At 44.6% G+C, this 27,461-nt stretch overlaps 3 protein-coding genes across 3 annotated transcripts in view; 1 reads left to right on the forward strand and 2 right to left on the reverse strand.

Moving 5' to 3' along the window:
- Positions 1–3,038, reverse strand: part of LOC308166235 (meprin A subunit beta-like) — a gene marked incomplete at both ends in the record, with an annotated part of 22,277 nt that extends 19,239 nt beyond the window's left edge. Inside the window, 2 exons of the mRNA XM_080540500.1 lie at positions 2,509–2,611; positions 2,926–3,038. Coding sequence (XP_080396626.1) covers positions 2,509–2,611; positions 2,926–3,038 — 216 coding nt within the window. The remainder of the gene's footprint in view (positions 1–2,508; positions 2,612–2,925) is intronic.
- A 3,762-nt stretch (positions 3,039–6,800) lies between these two features.
- Positions 6,801–9,226, forward strand: LOC308166236 (kelch-like protein 10; the record flags this gene model as incomplete). The annotated part of the gene is made up of 5 exons (XM_080540501.1): positions 6,801–6,946; positions 7,266–7,755; positions 7,871–8,500; positions 8,621–8,770; positions 8,858–9,226. 5 exons carry the CDS (start codon positions 6,801–6,803, stop codon positions 9,224–9,226), a joined length of 1,785 nt encoding a protein of 594 aa, XP_080396627.1.
- Positions 9,227–12,302: 3,076 nt separating this feature from the next.
- On the reverse strand, positions 12,303–14,252 carry LOC308166401 (uncharacterized protein). The gene is made up of 4 exons (XM_080540694.1): positions 14,175–14,252; positions 14,004–14,057; positions 13,646–13,796; positions 12,303–13,226 (listed from the first exon to the last, which is right to left on the reverse strand). The coding sequence occupies exons 2-4, from the start codon at positions 14,041–14,043 to the stop codon at positions 12,650–12,652; spliced, it is 768 nt and encodes a 255-aa protein (XP_080396820.1). The 5' UTR covers positions 14,044–14,057; positions 14,175–14,252; the 3' UTR covers positions 12,303–12,649.
- Between the last annotated feature and the right edge of the window lie 13,209 nt (positions 14,253–27,461).

Here is a 27,461-nt window from a genome sequence, read left to right on the forward strand (position 1 = left end):
AGATGTTTACTGTAAAATACTAAAGCAATTGCAGTCGTAATGCATGCACATACAGACAGCCACAATGATATGTACCTGTGTATCTGTTACGGTACATGTGGGAATACGGTACATGTGGGAAAACTAGGGTTAGGGTTAGGTGCTACGTCGACTTGGTACATGCTGGCATGTCTAACCCTAACCCTACCCCTAACCCCAACCCTAACCCTAACCGTAGCACCCTAGCACCTAACCCTAACCCTAGTTTTCCCACATGTACCGTATTCCCACATGTACCGAAACATATACATTGGTCTTGGTTGGTCTTGCATTGACCGCTTTGCATCAGAACCTGGTTGTAACATTACCTACTGTACACTGGGACCGAAAGGGACAGAGCAACTCCATGTTTAGAGATGGCCTTCTGTTCACAGGAGAGGAGAGGAGCAAGGCAGGCGCCACACACAACAACCTCTCCATCTCTTTACAGTAATAACTCTTGGTAACCGATAAAGAACTGGTTTCTGAAGTGTCTGTTCAATGTACAGGTCGTTACATTCACTGAGGTCCTTGTGTAGGACACCACACAAACAAAACACCATCATCATCATCATCATCATCATCATCGTCTTCTTTGTAGTCTTCTAACAGAGATGGCACCTTCCAGTTCCACCCTGAAGGTGGATGAACCAGAGGCCTCTGTATGGGCAGAGATCTGAATTACTGACATTTGAATTTGAATTGCTCAATTTGAATACTTTAATTTAAAAAATGAATTTGAATTACATAATTTGAATTTGTATTGTTTAACTTGATTCAGTTTTTCAATTCAGTTATTCAAGTTAAACAATACAAATTCAAATTATGTGAATACATTTTTTAAATTAAAGTATTCAAATTGAGCAATTCAAATTCAAATGTCAGTAATTCAAATTCAGTTTCTAGTGGCACAGATCTCTGCCCATACCTCTGGCCCAGCATCCTGGCCTAGCCTGTGGAGGTCAGAGGTCAGATGGGGTAAGGGAGTTCAGTTTAGCTCATTGTTTTTTCTTCCTCATGGTTGAAATTATAGGATTAGGATAGAATAACTTGGTCCTAGATCTGTGTTGTATAGGGAACCTCAGTAAATGTTTGGCCGTAATTTAGAAGACAGGGTCATTATATTTGATCACTTTATCTTTACACGTATTGCCTTATGTACACATACTGATTTATTTACACGTATTGCCATATTTATTTATTGCCTTGCTGTGTTGTTATTGTATTTTTATTCTTACTTCTTTGATTTGTGCACTTTCAAGTAGTGTAATAATTTAATTGCACTGTGTACACCCACTGTATGCTGTGATGAATACACTTTGATTTGAAAATGTGATTGTGATGTTATAATGTGATTTGTTTTGATTTGTAACACTAGGGGGCGCTGCATGCAAAGTAAATTAGAAAATACTCATACTCCTTCATTGGAGAAGTAATAGAAGCAAATGCACTTATTTTTTATTTTTTTTACGGTACATATAGTGTATGTTTATATACTGTAATTTCAATGAATGGAGTTTTTTCAACCTTAAGAACAGGGTTTCAACATAGCTTTAGATTTTTAATTTTTCCACAAATCAAATAGATGTTTACAGAATACAACATGATGCAAATTGGGCAATTTTCTTTACACAGATGATTTACATTACATATTTACTAGAAATCCCTCTCAGATTTCATTTATATCTCTAAGAACACATTGGAATGTACAGTATTGTGATCCACCGCCCTGTGTGAACAGAGACAAGCAGCAAGAGCGAATCCCTCCCAAACACCTGCTGTACCACAGTTTCACCACCAGGTGGCAGCGGCGTCAACTCCGCCGCGGCTGCTGTTGGATTTACTTGTTCTTGTTCATGTACATACACCTGAACGTTTAAGCAAGAAAACGGAGTTTACTCAGACAAAAACAGTTTGTTCAAAGAGACTCAAGTGTCTTCGCCCCCCACATCCCCCCCCATCCCCCAAAGCTGCCCCCTTCTAACCCCACCAGCTCATTCAATTCAACAGCCTATGATGTCTCCCCCATAGAGAGTTAATGGGGCATTTGTTACTCTACGACTCTCCTGTTTTGGGATGGGGATCTTCTGATTAAAGACTAACAATGCCTCCTGGCCCCTAGTGAGTGATAGTGCACGTGATAGTGCATGTGAACAAACAGCCCTCAGGGCACCCATGCTGGTACTATTATGAAGGGGAGACGGGTGGGGGATAGTTGAAATAATCGTAGTAATAGATACTAGATAGATCCAGATCTATCTCCTGTTCGTTGGCTCCGCAGGTGTCCACCAGACAGATCAGACAACTGGTGACAGGAAACGCTCTCACTTTACTGTAGGTCACCCACCTGGAACACACACACACACACACACACACACACACACACACACACACACACACACACACACACACACACTGTCCTTTAGCTACATTGAAATACATTATGCGAAATTACACACACACACACACACACACACACACACACAGTACAGTACCCAGTCCGCTCTGCCCGCCCACAGCATAGATCCTGTTGTTGACAAACACCAGGCCGTGGTTCTTCCTGGCTTCCCTCATCCCACACAGCTCTCTCCATCTGCAGAGAGAGGGGGGGGGGGGGAGGGAGAGAGGGGGGGGGTCAGACTCATCTACGTCTGCAGAGCTGACCCAGAAGACATCTGAAGAGTCTGTGTGTGTGTGTGTGTGTGTGTGTGTGTGTGTGTGTGTGTGTATGTGTGTGTAGGGGGGCTGAACACCGTGGAGTACTATGTGTGTGTGTGTGTGTGTGTGTGTACTTGTGTGTCTATGAGTACACGTGTGTGTGTGTGTGTGTGTGTGTACGTGTGTCTATGTGTACGTGTGTGTACATGTGTGTGTCTCACTGTTCAGTGCCGGGGTCGTAGACCTCACAGCTGCTGAGGAACCCTCCCGGAGACGTTGTCGCCTAGCGACCCTCCGCAGACGTAGACGAGCCCGTCGGCCTCCACGGAGCCGTGGCTGCAGCGGGGCGTCACAGGGTACATACAGGAATCTGGAGGCTAATTTGAAAGTGACAGTTGGATCTAAGTGACAGTTGACACTAGAACAGCCGTGTCTATGTTACCCACTCAGGGTATATACAGGAATCTGGAGGTTAATTTCAATACCTTTCTAAGACCTTGTCAATATTTTTCCAGACCTCACCGCCACTTCGAGCTGTAACCGTTTACATCAGTGACACCTTTAACTTAACAGTTTTAGTTTGCAATAGACTAGACCACTATCATACAACAGAATTTCCGGTTCATCTTAGTTTTTTAATAAAAACTAATAAATTCACTTTTACTACTACAAACTTTTACTAAAAGTTTTTAGGTCTAGTCTAATTCAGAAAAATACCTACCAAATTCAAGACCTCATAAAATCGTGATAAGACTTTTTAATACTTATTAAGGGTCTTGATTTTCCCAAAATGTATTTATCAACTTTTAATACTTTTCAAGACACCCCACCCATACCCTGTCGTAACACTCAAACAGGTCCAGGGCCGAGCTGCCTACACACACACACACACACACACACACACACACACACACACACACACACACTCACACACACACACACACACACACACAGACTCTTCAGATGTCTTCTATATAGACTGTATTGCCGATATTAATATTTGGATGACACAAAACTTTCTCCAACTCAATCAAGAAAAAACAGAGGTATTGATCATTGGCGAGAAAACTGGGAGAGAGAAATTATCTGCACACTTGAAAACACTAGCTCTTAACACTAAGTGTCAGGCCAGGAATCTTGGTGTCATAATTGACCCAGATCTAAATTTTGAAACTCATATAAATAACACTATTAAAACATCCTTCTACCATCTAAGAAACATCACTAAGGTACAATCATTTCTCTCCCAGGCAGACACTGAAAAATTAATGCATGCGTTTGTTACTAGTAGGCTAGATTACTGTAATGCTCTCCTGACAGGTCTCCCCAAAAAAATGATAAATAGACTACAAATGGTTCAAAATGCTGCTGCTCGTGTCCTTACTAGGACCAAACGGAGAGCGCACATCACACCTGTCTTGAGATCACTACACTGGCTCCCTGTCAGTCATAGAATAGACTTTAAGATCCTTTTACTAGTTTATAAATCACTTCACTGTGATGCACCCAATTACATGGTGGACATGCTCATAAGATACACACCAGCTAGACCCTTACGGTCTAGTGGCACGGAACTTTTAATAGTGCCAGAGGCTAGGACAAAGAGATTTGGAGGATCAGCTTTTAGCATATATGCTCCTAGATTGTGGAACACCCTACCTGAGGGCCTGAGGTTGTCTAAAACTCAGGAAATTTTTAAGCGTGACCTCAAAACCTACTTATTCAATGTCGCCTTTTGATACTAAGGGAGACATTGGACATTATAGAACTAGGATCACTAGGCCATTACACCATACTCGTGTTTTTTTGAGATTTGTATTGACAGGAAAATGGACCCGGGTGCTGATGAGGCACTGTCAGCTCCAAATAGCACCTAGAGCAGTACTGGAACCGGTACAAGAGTGTACCAGGACCACCATCAGTTTGTATTGCTGTCATCTTTACTGTCTCTATTGTGTTGTTGCATCATAACTGTGCTTAAGTTTCTCTTTTGGCAGGACCTGTGACCATACTGGATGCAGAACGATGCAAATACAACACAAAATTTATGGACAGTGTGTACGCCGATAATATGCAAGGAATTTTTCCTGGATACATGGTGTACAGGTTTTTGCCCTTGCTTGCTTGCTTTGTGCCGGTGGTCCTGGCCTCCCCTGGGGGACCGCTGGGTACTGGTAAGCAAACTGGCTAGTAGTCGCTCTATTGGTAGAGGGCTGCAAGGGAATTTTTCCTGGCTACATAGTATACAGGTTTTTTACTTTTGCCTGCTCGCGGCTCTGTCAGTATTGATTGATTGATTGACTGATTGACTGAACATTTTCATTGTGTGAAGCGCATTGAGTTGCATCTTGTAAGAAATGCGCTATACAAATAAAATTTGATTTGATTTGATTTGATTTCTGGGTCAACTCTGCAGATGTATATGAGTCTGACCCCCCCCCCCCCCCCCCCCCCTTCTCTCTCTTTCTCTCTTTTCCCCCTCGCACGCACATGCACGCACACACACTGTAAGCAAGTAAGCACTCACATACGAGTGTTCATGCAAGCAAGGCCACAAACTTACTCACTCCCTCCCCACCCTGGTCCTCCTCCCCACCCTGGTCCTCACCCACCCTCTCCCTACCCACCCTCTCCCTCCCCACCCTGGTCCTCCCCACCCTGGTCCTCCCCACCCTCTCCCTACCCACCCTGGTCCTCCTCCCCACCCTGGTCCTCCTCCCCACCCTGGTCCTCCCCACCCTGGTCCTCACCCACCCTCTCCCTCCCCACCCTGGTCCTCCTCCCCACCCTCTCCCTCCCCACCCTGGTCCTCCCCACCCTGGTCCTCCTCCCCACCCTGGTCCTGCCCTCCTGAGGTGTCCGTCTTGCCATAGGAACTAGTTAACCCAATTCTTGTTGCACTGAAGCAGGTGGTTGATTGACTGTGTCCCCTTGTCTAAATGTAAGAGGTATCCTATGGTTGTCTATTGGTGATGTTAGGACTGACTGTGTGTACCCTTGTCTAAATGTAAGGGGTCTCCTATGGTTGTCTAGTGGTGATGTTAGGACTGACTGTGTGTACCCTTGTCTAAATGTAAGGGGTCTCCTATGGTTGTCTAGTGGTGATGTTAGGACTGACTGTGTGTACCCTTGTCTAAATGTAAGGGGTATCCTATGGTTGTCTAGTGGTGATGTCAGGACTGACTGTGTGTACCCTTGTCTAAATGTAAGGGGTCTCCTATGGTTGTCTAGTGGTGATGTTAGGATTGACTGTGTGTACCCTTGTCTAAATGTAAGGGGTATCCTATGGTTGTCTAGTGGTGATTTTAGGATTGACTGTGTGTACCCTTGTCTAAATGTAAGGGGTCTCCTATGGTTGTCTAGTGGTGATGTTAGGATTGACTGTGTGTACCCTTGTCTAAATGTAAGGGGTATCCTATGGTTGTCTAGTGGTGATGTTAGGATTGACTGTGTGTACCCTTGTCTAAATGTAAGGGGTATCCTATGGTTGTCTAGTGGTGATTTTAGGATTGACTGTGTGTACCCGTGTCTAAATGTAAGGGGTATGGTTTGTGGGGGGGGAGGGAGGAGGACGGCGGGGGATATCCCTTATTTTCGGGAAAATATCCCTTATTTTCAAATCCCAATGTTGACAGGTATGCAACGGACATGTATGTGTTTGAATATTATCTTCCCTGTACCACAAAAGCAGTAATAAAGGTTCCTACCTAATTTGTCATCTGATGGAGCAGATACACAATTAATTCTTTATGCGATTTTGTTGTTGTTATAATGGCAAAATATATACAACAAAAGTCAATATGGTTTAAATGATGCTGTCATTTCATACAGGGCAGACGAGATGATGATGATGAAGAAGAAGAACATTAATATTGTTTTATGATGGTGTCAGCTTATTATGAAAATGGTATCTGAGACATTCTAATTTTGTATCACTCACTGTGATGTAATAATGCACAATTCTAGAACATGGTTACCACATGTAAGGGGAATGAAGGTTCACATTGCTCAGAAGAATAGTTGCAGTGTGCCACCTCTTGCCCAAAAAGTGGATATTAAAGATATTCAACACAAGAATGAATGAACTGGAAGAGGGGTCCACCTCTACATTTCAGAGATGCAACATGGAGAGAAAAACTAGTTCCATGGCCTGTACAATATTTAATGAGCTACGACTGGAAGGAAAATTCTGTGACGTGGTGATTAAAGTCAATGGCATCGACTTCAACGCACACAAGAATATCCTTTGCGGCTGCAGTCCATATTTCCGGTGAGTGTCTTAACTTGGGGGGGTAGCCATGATGGATGGCAGGGATTCACTTGGCATGGATCCAAAGGATAATCAGAAGAAAATAGCCAGATCCTACAAGAGCTTACACATTGTTCTTTGTGGCAGCAATGATACATTCTATAAAAGATACAACTATTGATTCATAATATTTGTGTACCCCTCTTTATATTGTCATATAATTGCAGAGGGTGTTTATTATATTGCTGTACTATATTGAAAAGAGTATTGAGAAACTTTGGTACAGTATATGGATGAGTCCTGACCATCATATCCCTCCTCTCTAAACCCTGACCCACAGAGCTCTCTTCACAAGTGGCTGGAACAACTTAGAAAAGCGGGTGTACGACATTCCTGGTGTGTCACCGGACATGATGCATCTCATTATTGAGTATGCCTACACACGCTCTGTGCCTGTCACTGACGAGAATGCGCAGCAGCTTCTGGTGGCTGCAGACCAGTTCTCTGTCATGGGCATTGTGCGAGCCTGCAGTGACTACCTAGAGGCCCAGCTGTGCCCGGAGAACTGCATTGGCATCTGTACGTTTGCAGACTTCTACTCCTGCCCTGAGCTCAGGCGCAGGTCCTCTCTCTTCATCCTGCATCACTTTAAGGAGGTGGTGCGTAGCTCCGAGGAGTTCCTAGAACTCTCGCTGTGGCAGTTTTGTGACATCATTGAGAAGGACGACCTGAACGTGAAGCAGGAAGATGTCGTGTTTGAGGCCATCCTGCGCTGGATTGGCCATTCTCCTCAAGACCGCAAAGCCCAGATCTCGGTGCTGTTGCCTAAGGTAGACTGAGAGTCGGACAACACACGTAACACGTAAATGTTTGATGCATTTCATAAAGGTGTATCGGCTGCCGAATGCATTCCGTGTCCATATCTGTCTGTGTCTGTTTGCTTAGGTACGCATGGCCTTGATGACAGCAGACTACTTCATGAACAATGTGAAGAATAATCCACTGGTGAGAGCCAATGATGACTGCAGGCCCATCATCATCAACGCACTGAAGGCCATGTATGATCTGAACATGAATGGGCCCTCCAGCTCTGACTTCGGCAACCCTCTGACGCGCCCTCGCCTGCCCTATGCCATCTTACTGGCCATCGGTGGTTGGAGTGGTGGCAGCCCCACCAATCAGACCAATGGCATTGAGGCGTATGATGCACGGGCTGACCGATGGGTCAATGTGACTCGAGAGGAGGAGAGCGCACGGGCCTACCACGGTGCAGCCTACCTCAATGGCTTTGTGTACTGCGTGGGAGGAGGCTTTGACGGGGTTGACTACTTCAACAGTGTGCGCAAGTTCAACCCAGTCACACACACTTGGCACCAAGTGGCACCCATGCACTCACAGCGCTGCAACGTCAGTGTGGCTGTGCTGGGTGGCTGCATCTACGCCATGGGCGGCTTTGATGGCCATGTGGGACTCAACACTGCTGAGCGCTATGAGCCTGAGACCAACCAGTGGACACTCATCTCACCCATGCATGAGCAGAGAAGTAATGCCAGTGCCACCACACTTTTTGGAAAGGTAAGTGGAACAGAGGAATAGGTAAGACTAACTGTACCTGGAACACAACTTGATAACTATTGTACAATGAATCTATTAAAAAGCCAGGATGGATGAATTTACGAGTTGCCTTAACTCTAGGTATACATATGTGGTGGTTTCAATGGGAATGAGTGCCTGTTCACAGCAGAGTGCTTCAACCCTGAGACCAACCAATGGACTCTGATCGCCCCCATGAGAAGCCGACGCAGTGGGGTGGGGGTCATCGCCTATGGGGAGCAGGTCTATGCGGTGAGACCTACATAAAAATACACAATAAATCTATGCTCAAGTTCTGATATACTGTTATTGACCCACATTTCTCCTATCCTCTCTTAGGTGGGCGGCTTTGATGGAGGCAACCATCTGGAAAACGCAGAGTGCTACAATCCCCAGACCGACACCTGGCGCGCAGTTCCCACCATGTTCAACCCACGGAGCAACTTTGGCATCGAGGTGGTGGATGATCTTCTGTTTGTGGTGGGCGGCTCCAATGGCTTCACCACCACCTTCAATGCGGAGTGCTACGATGAGAAGACAGATGAGTGGTATGACGCCCATGACATGGGGATCTTCCGCAGTGCCGTTAGCTGCTGTGTGGTGCACGGACTGCCCAATGTGCTCGAGTATGCTGCCCCGCGAGATACCCTGCAGAACCCCCGGGAGGACCTCAAACTGTCCACCTCCAATAGCATCCTTACTGTCTGACACCATATCTACCCACCATTACCCCCCATCCCTACATGACCCAGTCCTGCCCACTGCAGTCCATCTGGGCAGAGACAGAAACTATCCAAATAAATCCTTCAAGTGCCCATAGAAATCACATAACATTTCTGTCTTTCTTATTGCTTCTATCAGGCCGGGTGGTACAATTATTTTTCTACAATGAACGTATAAGGGAGGCTTGAATTGAATGCTAGTTTGCAATCATGTCTTAACTTTGCTGGGCAAGCCCATGCCCATGAATGTCCATCAATACGTGTATCGCTGACGTCTACATGTAAATACCTTCCAAACAAAAGACAAATGATATAAGCACGCACACACGTACGCACGCACACACGTACGCACGCACACACACACACACACACACACACACACACACGCACACGCGCACACACACACACACACACACACACACACACACACACACACACACACACACACACACACACTCTTTGCACAGTAGCCTATGTCTCTTCATGTCAGTACATTCCAATGACATAAACACCAAAACATATAATGACATTTTTTATTGTTTCTTTGTTGTATGCTGCTGTTTTCCCTTTCTTTCCTTTTCTAAGCAGACAAATGTTTTACATTAAAATATGAAATACCCCCCCCCCCCCCAAATCTATAAATAAAACATCACAGGTTGGACAGTAATGTTTGACAGCTGTCGTTTCATGAATCATTTACATGAGTAGAAAAAAACAATGCAAAACAAAAGAGAAGCTTACATAACTTACAGACACATACAGTCATTTGCTATTTTCATTTTCAGTTACAGTAAAAACAAAAAGACTCATGCTTGTACGTCATCCCAGTGTTCAAGCAACATGGTCCTTCTCTTACTGTACACTGTGACCACTCGCAAACATGTCATTCTCAAGGCAATGATACATCTGTTTGTTAAAAATTGTATGAGCCCCGCGTCAGTCAGCCTAGATAGGACTTTCCGTTCAATGGAGGAAACATGATACTCGCGAGTTCATCTCGCTTTCCCCCCCGTTGATGTATTAAACAATCTAAGCAATCTAATCAGAGCAGTTGTTATTGTGTAATATTATTGATGGATGTGCCATTTTTGATGGAGAGCAGTGAGCGGATGACTTGATGTGAGCATGTATTTGACTAATGCCGATAGATTCGCGTCTTGCTCCGAAACCGGAGCTGTCTACAGCGGATTCTACAGCGTTCCTTCAAACTACCGTAATTCATGAACTATATTATGCCCAATCTAAAAAATTCAAACAGTTTCTGAAAGCAGAGACGTTGCACTTTTTGAACAGTTGAACTTTTTTAGGCTTATTACGGTAGTTCACCAACAACAAAAAGCACAGTGCTCAACGTGTCAGGAGAAATAAAAATAGAATCGTGTCGGCATTTCATGTCGGCATTTCCCTGGTTGCGAGATCTAAACTAGTCTACTAGAACTGAAAGCGGCAAGTAACAGGCACTTAACGCCTGTTTCTGAAAGTACGGCACGGCACGGCACGGCTCGGATACAAATGCGGCCCGGTTCGGGTCGGTAGTGGAAAAGCGCCATATGTGTGTGGGGGTTAAGACATTTATGGTAGATATACTGTACACGTTTCACAGAGCTAGCTAACTGAGCTACCTGCAGCTGGTTAGCTATGATTGCTATTCATGTAGACCAAAGCATCATGTTTACCAATGAGTAGGGTTAGGGTTAGCGTTAGTCATTATTGTCATCTCTCCTGTGGGAGCACAGAAGAGATTGTCACCTCTCTGTATCTGCACGATCAATACTTCAACCCGCTATGTGGCGTTTCTTTCACAGAGGATATACTGTCATATCATGCTTCCAATGAAATGACACCGGTCAAACTTGCATGTCCCTCTCACATTGATTGTCCCCCAGTGTGTTTGTTTTTTGTGCTTTCAAGTTATTTGTGTGAATTTCCCAGTATTGTGGACAGTTGAGAGGCTTGTGTGTGTGTGTGTGTGTGTGTGTGTGCGTGTGTGTGTGTGTGTGTGTGTGTGTGTGTGTGTGTGTGTGTGTGTGTGTGTGTGTGTGTGTGTGTGCGTGTGCGCGTGCGTGTGTGTGTATGTGTGTGTGTGTGTGTGTGTGTGTGTGTCGCGTTGTCAGTGGACTATGCCCCTCCACGCTGGATGCTGGCAAGAGGTCGAAGACGTAGGTGTCTGGATTGTTGTGTGTGACTCAAGTCAAGGGGAGGAGTAGCACACACCTCCATGGAGCCTGTTGGACATCCACACCTCGCCACAGGAAAGGGGAGGGGGAGAGGAGTGCACAAACATCTATTAACTCTTAACTATACCTTCTGGAAGAGGTTGGTAGCAGTAGCAGTAGCATGAGTATTACAGGGTTGGTATCGGTTGCCCTGATAGAAGAAGTACGGCTAGCTATTGGGACCAAATTAGATTTAGTTTAATCAACAACCAAACAATTTCCTCACAATTTCCTCACAAAAACATGTACAATAAAGACACTGCAGCACCTTTCACCTACTCAAGTCCCTGACACCATCAATCATCAATTGCCAATCATCAGTGCAACTTACCAATGTAACTGTGTGAATGACAGTAGTTCTGTCAAGTAATGACATGTTAGAAGGTTACGCACATTATCAGACGATACCACCTATTGTTGACACAAATGATACAGGCCTGAGCAGTGACAGGGCATGTCAGGACTCTGGGGAAAGCTGCGTTGTTTCTAAAGCAGAAACTAAACCAGTTCACCACTGATAGAGATAGTGTACATCCGTTACAATAATATTTACTCATGCTCTCATTAACCATCCCTTATAGATAAATAGGTAGGATAGGATGGGCCTGTAGTCGGATAGATCATGCCGAGAGTTACTCAGGGTTGTCATGCAAGTTGAGACTGCTTATTGGTTTATAATGGATTGGAAAAAATCGTGGGAAAGCCTGTTTATATGGTTACATGTGTCCACATCGCATGTGGTATTGGAGTCGAACCACAAGAAGGGCCCTTATTGACTACGAGGGAGCATATTGTTAACAATGCACATTCGAATGAATGAATACACAAACAATGTTTGTATGTGTTTAGAATTATAAATGCTTTATTGATGTAATAAATTACTGAAATTACAAAGGTTACATCTTAAAACTTAACAGCACAAGACAGACACAACATATATACATGTTTTTATCAGCACAAAGGTTTGGGTTTGGCATATCTCACCTTGCACTAAATAATAAATACTCTGGGCATATGCCCAGTTTCATTTCATAATGTTTTACAGCACAGATCTAGGCAATGTCAAAAAATCACTCGAGATGTTTCAGAGGAGTCCAATAAGAGCTTCTCAGAGAACACAGCGACGGAGTGACCGTGTCAAGACCTTGTGGGAGCGGAGAGAAGAAGGAGGGAGTATGTATGCCGTTCGTTGTTCAGTTGGTCTTGGTGAAGGACTGGTAGAGGGCGGTGAGCTGGGCCTGGAGGTCCTGGGCGTAGGGGTCCAGTTTGTCCTTCAGGTCCTCGGCGTAGGGGGCCAGACTCTGCTGCACCAGCTGGGCTCTGTGGGTCAGCTGGGTCTGGACGTTCTCGGCCAGAGGGACCACGCGACTCTGGAAGTCCGCCAGGTGCTTGTCCACCTTCTGCTTCAGCTCGTCCGTGTAGGGCCCCAGCTGGGACTGCAGCTCCTTCACGCTCTGCTCCAGGCTGCTCTTCAGCTCCTCGCTCTTCTGCAGCAAGGTGGCTCTCAGGGCCTCCGAGTCCAGGGACTCGGCGAAGGGGGACAGCTCCTGTTTCAGCTGCTCCACCCTCTGCTGGACCTTGGCCTTCATCTCCTCCGCGTAGGGCTCCATCTTCTCCCGGACGCTGAGCAGGTCCTGGCCCAGACGCTCCTTCAGCACCTCTGCCTCCTGGGTGATCTTGACCATCAGGTCCTGGGCCAGAGGGGGGAGCTGCTGCTGCAGGGAGACGGCGTAGGAGCTGGCCGCGTCGGCGCTCTCTGTGATGCGGAGACTGCAAGGAGAGAGAGAGAGAGAGAGGAGGGAGGGAGAGAGAGAGAGAGAGAGGAGGGAGGGAGAGGTCAAGTCAGGTCACTATTTTATACCTCGTGAGCTTAGAATGATAAGGTTCTATCTCCGTTTAGGGAAGTTCAGAGATATTGAGCGTCAAAGTTTTTACATTCCATTATGTTCTGTGAGATGGAACCTTTGTATTTTATAAATTACTAACCAAAAAATGTCAACATTTTAAAAATAACACCACACAGGCATTAATAAACACCTAATGGATCAGATTATGTAAAAAACTCAATTCTGACAAAAATGGAGATAGAACCTTATAATTCTAACGTCACGACCTGCTGGGGATTCCATAGTCAACATAGTCCCAAACATGACATCACTGGTCACACACCAACACATCACATGACTTACTTGACTTCCTGTCCCAGCTGAGACTTCCTGATCATCTGGACGGTGTCCTCGGCAGTCGCCGTTGCCTTGGCGACGTAGTCCCAGAAGGCATCTGTCAGCTGCTCTAGCTGCGGCTTGGGCTCATCAGCGTAGAATAGGTTGGCATGGCAACCTGTTGAAGGTGGGGGAATGTTCATTTTACTAATTGATACTGATTGATGATTAATTAGTGTCCTAATTAATTTACCTTTTACTGTTCGTGGGCATGGCCTAACTTTACATACATTTTCAATGTGTAAACTGTTGCTTCTGGTCTGAAAAGATAATATACAATAGGACAGAAGCCATTATTATTAATTAGATATTAGATGTTACTTACCAGAGAGGACAGCAATTGCTAGCACCACGAATACCTTCATGTTTGAGTTTCTCACTGAAAAACAGACCAGATCATTGATCAGTTACACTTTACAAATTTAAAAAGATCAAACATCATTCAGTTAATATCTCCTCAATTGTGTGTTTTAAAGTGTGTAAGAGTTGCTCTCACCTGTTATTCCCAGTGTATCTCTTGAGTGTTTTCAGTCTGAGTTGTGCGTGTGTCTCTCAGGCTGGAGCCATGCAGTATATATACTGTAATGAGGTGAGAGGAGTTGTAGCAGAGAGACAAAGTCCAGGTGCCACTGCCATGTTGTCACCAATTCTCTCTTCCTGGCTCACACCGCATGACTGGACCTTTACAATACACAAACACACACACACACACACACACACACACACAGACCAACACTTCATACAATTATGCATACACCTATGCTTGCTTGAACTTGCCTCCTCTGACTGAACTTGTCATTGTGTAGCCACTGGGAATCCTCTACCAACACCATGGTCTGATCCATGGTCTGTATTGGACAACTGCGTTAAGACCTTAAAATGTTCTACATCATTTCATGGTTCTTTTTTACATTCCTTGGAGAGGATTTACTGTGGTGAAAATGAAAATAATTTTAAAAGTGGGTCATACGGTTTGAATACAGTGTAGTTCATTGCTGATGGCCTGAAGGTTATATGATAGCCTTAGATAACCTTAGATACAGTGAGACGTTTTCGAACCAAAGGGACTTCATAGTCAGGTCAAGCGACTTGAGTAAAGCAGTATGCTATATATATATATATACCAACAAGATAATGACAATGACACTCTCTGCATTGCAAGCACGCTGACCTACAATTCTACTACTCAATTTAATGGTTTTAGACAGGGGTTAATTGCATTATTGAAATTGATTGATTCAGCCTTCAAAGGTGATTTCCATAACGCCAACAAAACATTACACGGCCCTCTGAGTCACGTGGACCTTCACACATCACATCACCGTCATCGCTGGGGATCAAGAGTTCATCTGAGGTGGAGAACGTCACACCACGGGGCATTCACATAGGAAATAGGGAAACACATCACAGGGAACACCCCCTCCCAGCACACACCCCCCACCACCACCACCAACCACACACACACACACACACACACACACACACACACACACACACACACACACACACACACTGAGACAGGGGCACAGAGACAAATGGCTTCTGATAAGGCGCAATGGGTAGATAGGAGGATTTTGAGCTAATCTTCATACTACTACTCATACACTCTTCATGCAGGAAGAGGAAGGGCTAGTAGAAAGTAGATCAACTCCTGAAGAATTCTTTATTTGAAGATTCTCTCTCTCTCTCTCTCTCTCTCTCTCTCTCTCTCTGGCATTACAAAGCCTTTAAGTATACCATCACACACTGACTATTCCACCCCTGCTATTCAAAGAGGCAAAACTGACTACTTGGAAAATCAACTATACACATTCGAGTGATTCCCAATAAGATGTACATCTTTCATGTACATCTTTCATACAACAGGGGCAATTCAAAGTGCTTTACATACATTATTTAAAAATACAGCAAGAGGAGCATAAGAAAATAAAAATTACAATGAATAAAAGCAAATATAAGAAGTAAATAGATAAAACATTTAAAAAGACAATAGTTAATAGAAAAAAGACATTGATAGAAGTGTTTGTGTTGAATCATAACTGGTGCAAAACATGACGTTTTTTTTTAGCTTAGATTTAAATATTTTAAGGGTTTGGGCCTGTTTGATTTCTTCAGGGAGTTTGTTCCAGGAGCATGCAGCTGCGTGACTGAAAGCAGCTGCACCGTGTTTTGTTTTTACTCTTGGAATTATTAGCTGATTAGTCTCAGCTGACATTAGGGACCTTGCGGGAATATAGGGTGGGAGGAGATCGGATATGTATTTTGGTCCAAGATCATTTTGTGATTTGTATGTAATTAGGAGGATTTTGAATTCAATTCTCTGAGAGACTGGTAGCCAGTGCAGGGATTTCAGGATTGGTGTAATGTGTTCAAATTTCTTTGTTTTTGTTAGGACCCTAGTAGCAGCGTTTTGGATGAGCTGCAATTTACGAACAGCTCCTTTAGATAGGCCTGTTAGTAGACCATTACAATAATCAAGTCTACTCGAAACAAATGCATGGATGAGTTTTTCAAGATCTTGCTTGGACATGAAACCTCTCATTCTTGTTATGTTTTTCAGGTGATAGTAGGCTGATTTAGTTATCAAATTTATGTGGCTGTTGAAGTTTAGATCGGAGTCTAGAATTACACCAAGATTTCTGTTTGATTTCTGAAGACCTGTTTTTTAGTCTGAAGAGAGAGAGAAGTTTTGCACTGACTTTCGATCTTTTGTCAGGTGCACTGAATACAATTATCTCTGTTTTGTCCTTGTTTAGTTGGAGGAAGTTTTGTGTGATCCAGGCGTTTATTTGCTCAATGCAATTACAGAGATTGTCAATGGGACTATAGTCGTTCGGTGAGAGGGCTATGTAGATTTGAGTGTCATCCGCATAGTTGTGGTAGGCAATTTTGTTATTTTTTATGATGTGTCCCAATGGAAGCATGTAGAGATTGAATAGAAGGGGGCCAAGGATTGACCCTTGGGGAACCCCACATGCCATTTTAATTTGGTCAGATACAAAGTTGCCAATGGAGACATAGTAGCTTCTGTCCTGTAGGTAGGATCTAAACCAGTTTAGGGCAGTGCCCGAAAGTCCTACCCAGGTTTTTAGTCTATCTATTAGAATGTCATGGTCTACAGTGTCAAAGGCAGCACTAAGATCTAGTAGTACCAAAACTGAGATTAGAGTCTGTGTTTACGTGAATGTCATTAAGGACCTTAATAAGGGCCGTTTCAGTGCTATGTTGGGGGCGAAAGCCTGATTGAAAGTCATCAAAGAGATCATTTAGGGTTGTTCGTGGGCAACCATTTCAATAGTTTTTCCTGTACAGGGAAGGTTTGATATGGCTCTGTAGTTGTTTAGTACAAATGGGTCTAGGCCGTTCTTTTTTAGTAGAGGCTTAATAACTGCAATTTTCAGGGCTTCAGGGAAGATTCCTGGTGAAAGGGAAGTGTTAATTATTTGTATTAGTTCGCCTGCCATGCAGCTAAATATGTTTTTTTTAAAAGCTTGAGAGAAAGTGGGCTGGACTGTGGGGAGAGTTTATCCACTGTGGACTCAGTGGCTGAGTGTCTCTGGGAGTTTGGGGTAGAGTAGTTTGGGAGGTTGGGGGCAGGGGGGGAGGGTGGGGGCGGCGGGGGAGGGTGGGGGCAGGGGGGGAGGGTGGGGGCGGCGGGGGAGGGTGGGGGCAGGGGGGGAGGGTGGGGGCAGGGGGGGAGGATTCTCACTGGGGATGCCACCGGGGGTGGGGGTTGTGTATGATCTATTGTGAAATGTTTCTAATTTACATAGCCGTCTGGCCACTAGGGTGTTACAGTGCTTGGGTCTGTGGTCCCTGGTCACTAGAGTGTTACAGTGCATGGACCCCTGGCCACTAGAGTGTTACAGGGCATGGACCTCTGGCCACTAGGGTGTGGTCCCTGGCCACACTAGGGTGTTACAGGGCATGGACTTCTGGCCACTAGGGTGTTATAATAATAATAATACATTTTATTTATAAAAGCACTTTACATAGAAAATCTCAGAGTGCTACAATTAAACACAGGAAGATAAAACAATAAAAATTTTCAATTAAAAGGCTAAAAAAAGGCTCTATTAAAAAGGTGTGTTTTAAGGCCTCCTTTAAAAGCATCCACAGACTGTGGTGCCCTTAGGTGGTCAGGGAGAGCATTCCACAGCCTGGGAGCAGCCGAGCAGAAGGCCCGATCACCCATGGTGCGGAGCTTGGTCCTGGGGGTCTTGAGGAGGTTGGTGGCAGTAGAACGGAGGGTGCGTGAGGAGGTCTGAGGGGTATGGAGGAGTTCCTTGAGGTAGGGGGGGGCAGTTCCATGGATGCACTGGTGGGTGAGGAGGGAGACCTTGAATTCGATTCTGAGGGAGACGGGGAGCCAGTGAAGTGATTTGAGGATGGGGGTGATGTGATCATATTTGCGCACCCTCATCAGGATCCTAGCAGCGCTGTTCTGGATGTATTGAAGTTTCTGGAGGCAGCTGCTAGGAATCCCGATAAGGAGTGCATTACAATAGTCCAGTCTGGAGGAGACAAAGGCGTGGATGAGCTTCTCTGCATCTGCCAGAGTGAGTGCGGGACGGAGTTTGGCGATGTTCCTTAGGTGAAAAAAAGCTGTCTTGGATGTATGTTTGATGTGGGTCTCGTAGGTGAGGTGAGGGTCCATTTTGACGCCCAGGTTGGTAACAGATGAGGAGAGGGAAATGTTCTGGCCAGAGAAGGTGATGCTGGTGATGGTGGATGACCGGACCTGGTGTGGTGTGCCGACTAGGATGGCTTCAGTCTTGGAGCTGTTAAGTTGTAGGAAATGTAGCTTCATCCACGCCTCTATCTCCTCCAGGCAGGTGGTTAGTGTGGATAGTGGCAGGGGTGCAGAGGAGGTGGGGTTGACTCTGAGGTAGAGCTGTGTGTCATCCGCATAGCAATGGATTGACATTCTATGCCTGCGGATGACACAGCCAAGGGGGAGCATGTATAGGGTGAACAGGGTCGGGCCCATCACCGAGCCTTGGGGGACACCGCAGGTGACGTTGTGGGTGTGGGATTTCGCCTTTCCCAGGGTGACGTGCTCAGTTCTGCCAGTGAGGTATGAGGTGAACCAGTTGTGGACAGTGTCATAGAGGCCAATGGTGGAGTGCAGACGGTGAAGGAGGATGTTGTGGTCCACGGTGTCAAAAGCTGCTGTTAGGTCCAGGAGAATGAGGAGGGATGGGGAGCCAGTATCTGCTGTGATCAGGAGGTCGTTGGTGACCCTGACCAGAGCCGTTTCCGTGCTGTGGCCAGGGCGGAAGCCGGACTGAAAAAACTCAAAGAGGTGGTTTTGATTTAGGTGATCCTTGAGTTTAGCAGCAACTACTTTCTCCAGTACCTTGGATTTAAAAGGAAGGTTGGAGATGGGCCTGTGGTTGGCGAGGACCTCTGGGTCTAAGGTGGGTTTTTTGAGAAGTGGTCTGATGACAGCAGTTTTCAGCGCAGATGGGACATGGCCGGTCTGGAGGGAGTGGTTGATGATCTTGGTGATGAGAGGACTTATTGCAGAGAGATTGGACTTCACCAGGGCTGTGGGGAAGGGGTCCAGGGCGCAGGTGGAAGGCTTCATCGTCCTAATGATGTCCTCAACCTCTCGCTGTGTGATGGCCGAAAAACAGGAGAGAGGTTGGGCAATCCCAGGTTGTGGGTCGGCAGGGTGTTACAGTGCATGGGTCAACTGATCTTTGATCAGACACCTGACACATGAACGGGGTTAACCATTGACATGCAACTGCAATATTTACTGTACTGCACAGTTACACAAGTCACTGCCAATTGACAAGGACATTAAATCTAATAACAGACTATAAAGCCATGACATTTAGATAGAGGGTGATGTCTGTTTGTCTGGCCAAAGAGCTATTCGTTTCAGTGAAAAGATTTTGATTGGAGATCAAGGTCTTGAGAGCTACTCAAGTCTGGAGCTACTCAGGTAAAATTCCATTAACTTGAGAATGGTGTCCTCACTAGCAGCGGCAGACAGCCTGTCAGTTTATTCGTACTGTAGCGAAAACAACACATGGTTGTAGGTAAAGCACTACTTTAAATCTGGCTACTTTATTCATTCATAACACATACTTTGCTTCAAGACCATAAACTACATTCACTAGGCCAATAACTATAGTATATGTGTTGTATACAGTGGTGTAGTCTACGTGATACGCAGGACTACGCCGTATACCCACTAGGAAAGGCCAAGGATTTCCATATACCCACTTAAAAATGTGTGAGGATACGTAACGGCGTTTTGTGACAGAACTTTCACTTTCATTCATAAAATTCACCCCCCGTCTGTGTTACGAAGCACTTGACTTTTGGACCATTGGGACTGACTATAGCGTCATATACCATCAAAGGGGGGGAGATGCGACATGAAATATGTCAAAATGTAGCACTATCATGCACAGATCATGTAATGTTATATATACTGTATATATATATATATATATATATATATATATATATATATAACGTTAGACAGGGAGCACAGATTTCTTTTTATGGCGTTCCGAAATGAACGATATGAGGCTGGGAGGGAAAAATCACAGTATACCGACTAGAAAACACTAGACTCCACCACTGGTTGTATATCATTGAAAACCCATAAGGGGAACTGCCTGACAAACCCTCTGTACAGCCCTAGTGCATGAGATACAAAGTGTTACACTTCCCTCCAGATGTGATAAGATCCTGTGCTTGGTTCATGAGGACACAGCCAGTGTGTGTGTGTGTGTGTGTGTGTGTGTGTGTGTGTGTGTGTGTGTGTCTGTAGTACAGTGTGTGTGTGTGTGTGTGTGTGTGTGTCTGTAGTACAGTATGTGTGTGTGTGTCTGTGTGTGTGTGTGTGTGTGTCTGTAGTACAGTATGTGTGTGTGTCTGTGTGTGTGTGTGTGTCTGTAGTACAGTATGTGTGTGTGTGTGTGTGTGTGTGTGTGTATGTGTGTGTGCGTGTGTGTGTCTGTAGTACAGTATGTGTGTGTGTGTGTGTGTCTGTAGTACAGTATGTGTGTGTGTGTGTGTGTGTGTGTGTGTGTCTGTAGTACAGTATGTGTGTGTGTGTGTGTGTGTGTGTGTGTGTGTGTGTGTGAGGGCAGGGTCAGACACAGAGGGGTTATGATGTGTTATGGATGTGTAGCAGGGCTGACTGGACGCTAGAGCCCTTGTCACTACTGGTGACATGAGGCGGCACCTGCAGCCCATTCAGGTGGCACAGGAAGTCCAGCTCCTCCAGGATGGCACATCCATATGTGCCGCAGCAAGAAGGTTTGCTGTTTCTCCCAGCACAAGTGTCTCAAGTGTCTTTGTTGTGCTCGCTGATGTTTTTAATGACACTACACCATTCCTTTTGTAATAGCCTGCTCAGGGACTACAGATGGAAATTAGCTCATGAGCTAACTCTGGCGCATTTACATTGATGTGGAAACTGATTTGTTGATTAGTGTGCACTGTCCCTGGTAAATAAATAAATAAAATAATAAAATAAATAATTTATGTAGGGCATATCAAGGTATAGGAAATGGCTTACAAAGCTTTATAAACATTGTGCTTTGATTTGTTTAACAAAACATTTGTAAATGGTTATGAATATATTTACTAATCATTTCGAATTTATTTTTAAAAAAAAATCAAAATGCTGGAATAATAATTAGTTAATAGGGAGTTCATTAAGTATGAATGGTGTATACATACATGGTTGGTGTGTTACCAGTATATTGAGCTCAAGTATATGTGTTACATATTATAATTAATACTAAAACAAAACTTAATGGCGTATACATTTGAAGTATTTATGAAGTAGCTTTTATATAATAAATGTAAGTGCATAGCCAATTATGCTAAGCATAGCTTTGTGGTGGTGTAGCTGGTTAACTTGTCTGAGTGTGATGTCTTATGTGCTGTAACCTGCACTTATGGAAATAATAAGAACACCAAAACGCAAACTTCGACGTTTTATGACTATGACTATTATGTCTAGTATGATATCATCGTCTACTGGCAATCACATTTATACCAGGCTATAAAGTCGTGCCATATCTAATCAAAGCCTTATAATCTGAAACTAGACATATTGGGTAGAAGGTGAGGTCTGCAAGTCTGGTATAAGTGCTATTAATTTCAATTAAACGACTATTTGTTGACTATCACCAAGTACGCTTCTAAACAACTAATCAAATTCCACCCATTTGGGTTATTTCTTCTCCCTGTTAATTCTCGCTTCTACACTGTTATAACACTGTTATATCTGTACAAATGTATTTAACCTTATAGAGGCAATACCAGCATACTGTATACCAGTGTTGTATATCATTGAAGGACAAAGCGAAGTGGAATTGATTGGACATGTTTTTATCAGTACAGCCCTAGTGCATGAGTCTTCACCATGTAGAGCTAATTTATAGAGTATTTGATATCAATGTGTGTGTGTGTGTGTGTGTGTGTGTGTGTGTGTGTGTGTGTGTGTGTGTGTGTGTGTGTGTGTGTGTGTGTGTGTGTGTGTGTGTGGGAGGGGGGGGCTATAAACTAATACCAGGCTATAAAGTCATGCCATATCTAATCAAAGCCTTATACTGTATCTGATACTAGACATACAGTATTGGGTGGAAGGTGATGTTTGAATGTCTGGCATAATAAGTGTATTTAAAAGTATTTATTTCAATTAAATGACTATTTGATTTGAGACGTATGAGGGGTTATAGAGCAGGGTTGACATGACCTGGACGTTTATTTGGTTTTTTACCGGCCTGCTCACTATACAATATAAACAGACACCATACCGCTGGACAAACATTCACTGCAGAGACGACTCAAAAATACTTTATTACACTCAGGACTCTTGGAAGTAATCAGAGTAGCATTCTTTGATTCTTTGGCATTTCCTGTGGAAAGTTATCAGAGTAGTAATAGATTGTAAGTGATTGTGTTGTCTTGTTTTATAGAATCTGACTAAAAAGCCAAGGATAGATAATTTACCAAGGATAGATGTTTATTTCAATACGTATTTATGGTGTGGGTATGAGAGTATTCTTAAACTAACCTAAAGGCCAATGCACACGGTGTGCGATTTTGTCACACGACAACATTCGATTCTCAATTCACACCAATGAATGAATGAATGTGAATGGAGAATCGAATGTTGTCGTGCGACAATACCGCATCGCACGCCGTGTGCATTGTCTCATTGAGATGCATTCAAAACAATGGAATCGAATTTGGCGGTGAGACAAAATCGCACGTCGTGTGCATTGGGCTTAAGGCTTCCAACAGGTTGCCATAAGCAGCCCATGAAGACACAACTTGTGCAGCTGTAAGTTTCCTTCTGGAACTTCTGTTCTGCTGCAAATCAAACCGTTCAGCACTCCATCAATATGGTATTGAAGTCAGGGGCGCTTAGGTGGCGTAGCGGGTTAAGCGTCGACCATGTAACCGCAGGGTCCCCGGTTCGATTCCGGCCGGGGACATATCCTGCATGTCATCCCTCCTCTCTCTCTCTCTCACCCATCCTTCCTGTCTAAATCTCAACTGTACCTATCAATGAAAAAATGAAAAAATATGAGTGGGACTGCCGCACTCAGAAAAAATACCTTAAAAAATAAATAAAAAATATTGTATTAATAAGTAGTAATGTAGTAATAAGTAAGTCATGTGTCATCAGAAATGTCATGACTATGTGGGATGGTGAATATGGAATCCCTCAGAGCTGAAGAATGGTGAGGTGGTGAACTCCATGTTCATGTCCATTAACTGAGCTAAATCAATCTAGTCTAACCATTATGTCACATACAAACTGTATTTGCCCCCCTTTGAAAACCTGAGATACCCCAGAGTATATTAACATTGCCAACAGAATGAGTGAAAGTTAGCAAACGTAAACTTGATCAAGCTGATGATATCTTTAGATTTCTGATGATATATTTTTGGATGTTCTTCGATATGTGTTTTTGGTATACCCGAGTTGAGATGGTTAACTCACTCCTCAAGTTGAAATACCCCCATCCCCCATGGATCAGGGACTGCACTTATATAGCGCCTTTATCCAAAGCGCTTTACAAAGGCCTCTCATTCACACACACATTCACACACCAATGGTGACAAGCTACCATACAAGGCGCCGACCCGCTCACTGGGAGCAATTTGGGCACCATGACTTGCCCAAGGACACTTCGACATGTGGCCAGCCGGGGCTTGAACCGCCGATCTGCCAACCTTGCGATCATTAGACGGCGGCTCTACCTCCTGCGCCACAGCCGCCCCCATCCTTGTGATTGATTGCTTGGTTTTCAGAAGGTGATCACATGTGTTGGTAATACAGAGGACGCAGGTTTGAGACTCATGTGAGATCAGAGTGCGTGGAAGGAAGCAATACTGTTTGCGGCAGCATGACGCCTGTTACACACTGACTGATGAAGCTTCTGGTTCTTTGTGTTGTACTCAGTGGTGGACTCAGGCTGTTTGAAGGGCAGGGGGGGCGAAAAGAAAAACAGGGCACCTACTGCACAACATGGGACCCCATCAGTGCACATGGTCAAGTTTAGACCATTGGAAGGGCAGCCAATAGGGCACATCCTCTAATTTTGCCACTCAAAAGGGCACTTTAGTGCGACGTTTTTCAACGGTGGGGGCACATGGTCAAATTTAGACCATTGGAGGGGCACCAGTAGGACACATCCGCTCATTTTCGACACTCAAAAGGGCATTTTTGCCACTCAAAAGGGCACTTAAGCGAGACGTTTTTCAACCGTTTACCAGTCCGGTAAAGGTCTCTCATCAAGATAGGCGTATCCCCTATGGTGGTCCAAGTGAGCTGCACACATTATCTCATTGGGCAGAAATGTCTATTTTTGACATCATAAAAACACCAAAACATTGAGCACTCTCTCCATTTTTCGGTTTTATCTTGATTCAAGTTCAACCTTTCCTAGAGACAGTGCATCTCTTTTTTTTCTTCAAAATGCAGTTTAGATGTCTAAAATATACTAAAACACTTGTCCTGATAGCTATAACGCTAACGTTCAATGTTGCAACATGGGACTTCGACCACAACTGTGTATGTTCAGTTCTGGCATCAATATGCTCCTGTTGTATGCCATCTAGTGGTACTTCATAATCACTTCAGATAAGAACGTAGCCAAAGCAAGTGATGTTGTTTTTTCATACAACAACATGAATAATAAGCACATGGAATTGTCTGAGTTAAGCACAACCATTTCTCTCCTGCAGCTAAACCACACACCAAATCAACTATGTTTAAGCACACAAGCTGTCCTGTGTGTTGTTGACAATCTGAAAACACAGTCACACACAACCTGTTACAGCCCACAATCACAACGCCAGCCCCTCCGGCGGTGGGTATGGATGCAGGTCTCTTCATGTCTCAGGATGTATCTGAACACCCCCCTCTGTGCCTCCTCTCCTCCCCCCCTCCTCCCCCTCTTCCTCCTCGGCTGCCAGGTGTCTCCCACGCTGCCTCACCCCGAGACAAACAACATTCCTCTGTTCTGCCCCCAACTGTCACTGGCACCGAGCGCCGTTAACCCTGTATGTTTGCATTTGTATTTATTTTTTTATTATTATAATTTATTTGCACACATAAAGAAATGTGTCACAAAACAGTGACAGCCTCAAACAGTGAGGTAAAAAACCTGTCTAGGGTTTATATTAAAACCTAGACCAAAACCATGCAGCACTAGGACTGGGACTAGAACAACACGGGTCAGGATTGACAAAGATCAGAACCATATCAGGACAAAAACCAGGGACAGGAGGACCGACAGGACCAGAACAACAGGACCAAACCAGAGTAGATTAGGGTCAGGAGGATCCTGAGCAGGATCAGGACCATAGAACTCCTGCATCTCCATCATTTGACTCTCTTGTGTTTGACCACCTGGAAGAAGACCATCGGCAGTATTCGTTTGTTAAGTCTGACGTCAAACGTGATGTTTTGCAATTTCCGGGTCCAAACCAGAAATTCCCTGCACCATCGTACCAGTGTACTAAAGCGGTAGAATGACAGTTCAATCGTCTTTTAGACTCGGATCTATTCATACAACAAGGGACACAGCACTTTCCCGTTTTATCCCATATTTGTCAGCGTCTTTGAGCCTCGGAAAAGCGCTATATAAATATAATTTATTATTATTATTACTGAGGCATTTCGAAGACAGCGCCTCAGCCAACTTTGGACCCGGAAACACGTCACGACTTAACAACCGAATTGCTAACTGACATGTAATGTGCTAGGCTGTGGCTTATCACTCACTACTCAATGGTGGTAAGAAGACTATACAGCAACTCAACAGACCAGCACAGATCTGCCTCATGACCTATTGGTGATCTGTACTGTTCTTATGGAAGAACTACAGCAAAGCCCACAACAATCTGACCTTGGCTTGGCTCGCCAGGGAGACCAGGGGGGACCATTTGAATACGTGACATTTGAGATATTTTTGCATGTCACTGGTGGAGAGGTTGTTGATTTCTTAGATGACGATCTTTGGACGAGAGGGTTATCCTTATCCTCAGATCAAGTACAAGCTGCCACTAGTCAGCCAAGCAAAACCATTGACTCAGAGGCAGCAGATGCCTGGGGATACATAAGGGTACATAGAACATACACAAACACACACACACACACACACACACAATACAAAGGAGGGAAAAACTCTGATTTCAAAACTGAGCAACTGACCTTTGGCGTAGACTAGGGCAGCCAGCTGTCGTGACAGCATCATGTGAAAGGGTTAAGAGATCTGACCGATCACAGAGGTCGAGCACACTGCGAACCGCACATCTTCCCGCTCTCCTCCTGAGTCACAGATGAGCTGGCTGGGGGTTATGAGCGTTCATGACCGTAACGTCTAACACACTACCCTGACAGACATATGGTACATGACCACATCCACCATCCTCAGCATCCTGAGGATCAAAACATAGACTACTGTTAAGAAGAAAAGGGAAGACACGTTGTTTTTTACAGAACTGAGTATGTCTGTCTACTGTTACAGTACGGTAACCACTGTACCATGACTCTTCATAACCTCTCTCTCACTTCCTCTCTCTATCTCTCTCTCTCTCACACACACAGGGGGCGGCTGTGACGCAGGATTGGCAGTTCGAGCCCCAGTGGTTCGAGCCCCGGCTGGCCCACATGTCGAAGTGTCCTTGGGCAAGACATGGCTTGGCCGCCATTGGTGTGTGAATGTGTATGTGAATGGGTGAACGAGAGGCCATTGTAAAGCGCTTTGGAATAAGGCCGCTATATATACGTCAGTCCATTTTAGTCCATTTACACACACTCTTCTGTCTTTCTCTGTCTCACTGTCTATGAACAAAATCATCACAATGTATTGAAAAATAACTGTTTGCAAATCTCCAGGAGAAAAACTCCAATGCAATAGTCTTCATGTAGGTAACATAGACACGGCTGTTCTAGTGTCAACTGTCACTTAAATCCAACTGTCACTTTCAAATTAACCTCAAGATTCCTGTATATACCCTGTCATAATAGACCTGCTCTGTCTCTCTCCTGGTCCTAACATCAGTGTGACCTCTTTGTCTCAGCGGGGAGAGCAGCGGTGGATGGAGCGTTGAGTTCATGCTAGTGCTGAAACAGCAAAATACTGAGAGGGAGCCAAATCCAAACTTAATCCCAGGCGGCCTGCGAGAGCAACAATAAAAAATCCAAGTCAATGTTTTGTCCCTACAGGTTTATAGATGTAAGACGAGAAGAACTTGTCCGGAAAACACGACCGGAAAACACCTT

This window comes from Nansenia antarctica (assembly GCF_963989245.1).
Source record: "Nansenia antarctica genome assembly, chromosome: 10".
Taxonomy (NCBI): Eukaryota; Metazoa; Chordata; class Actinopteri; order Argentiniformes; family Microstomatidae; genus Nansenia; species Nansenia antarctica.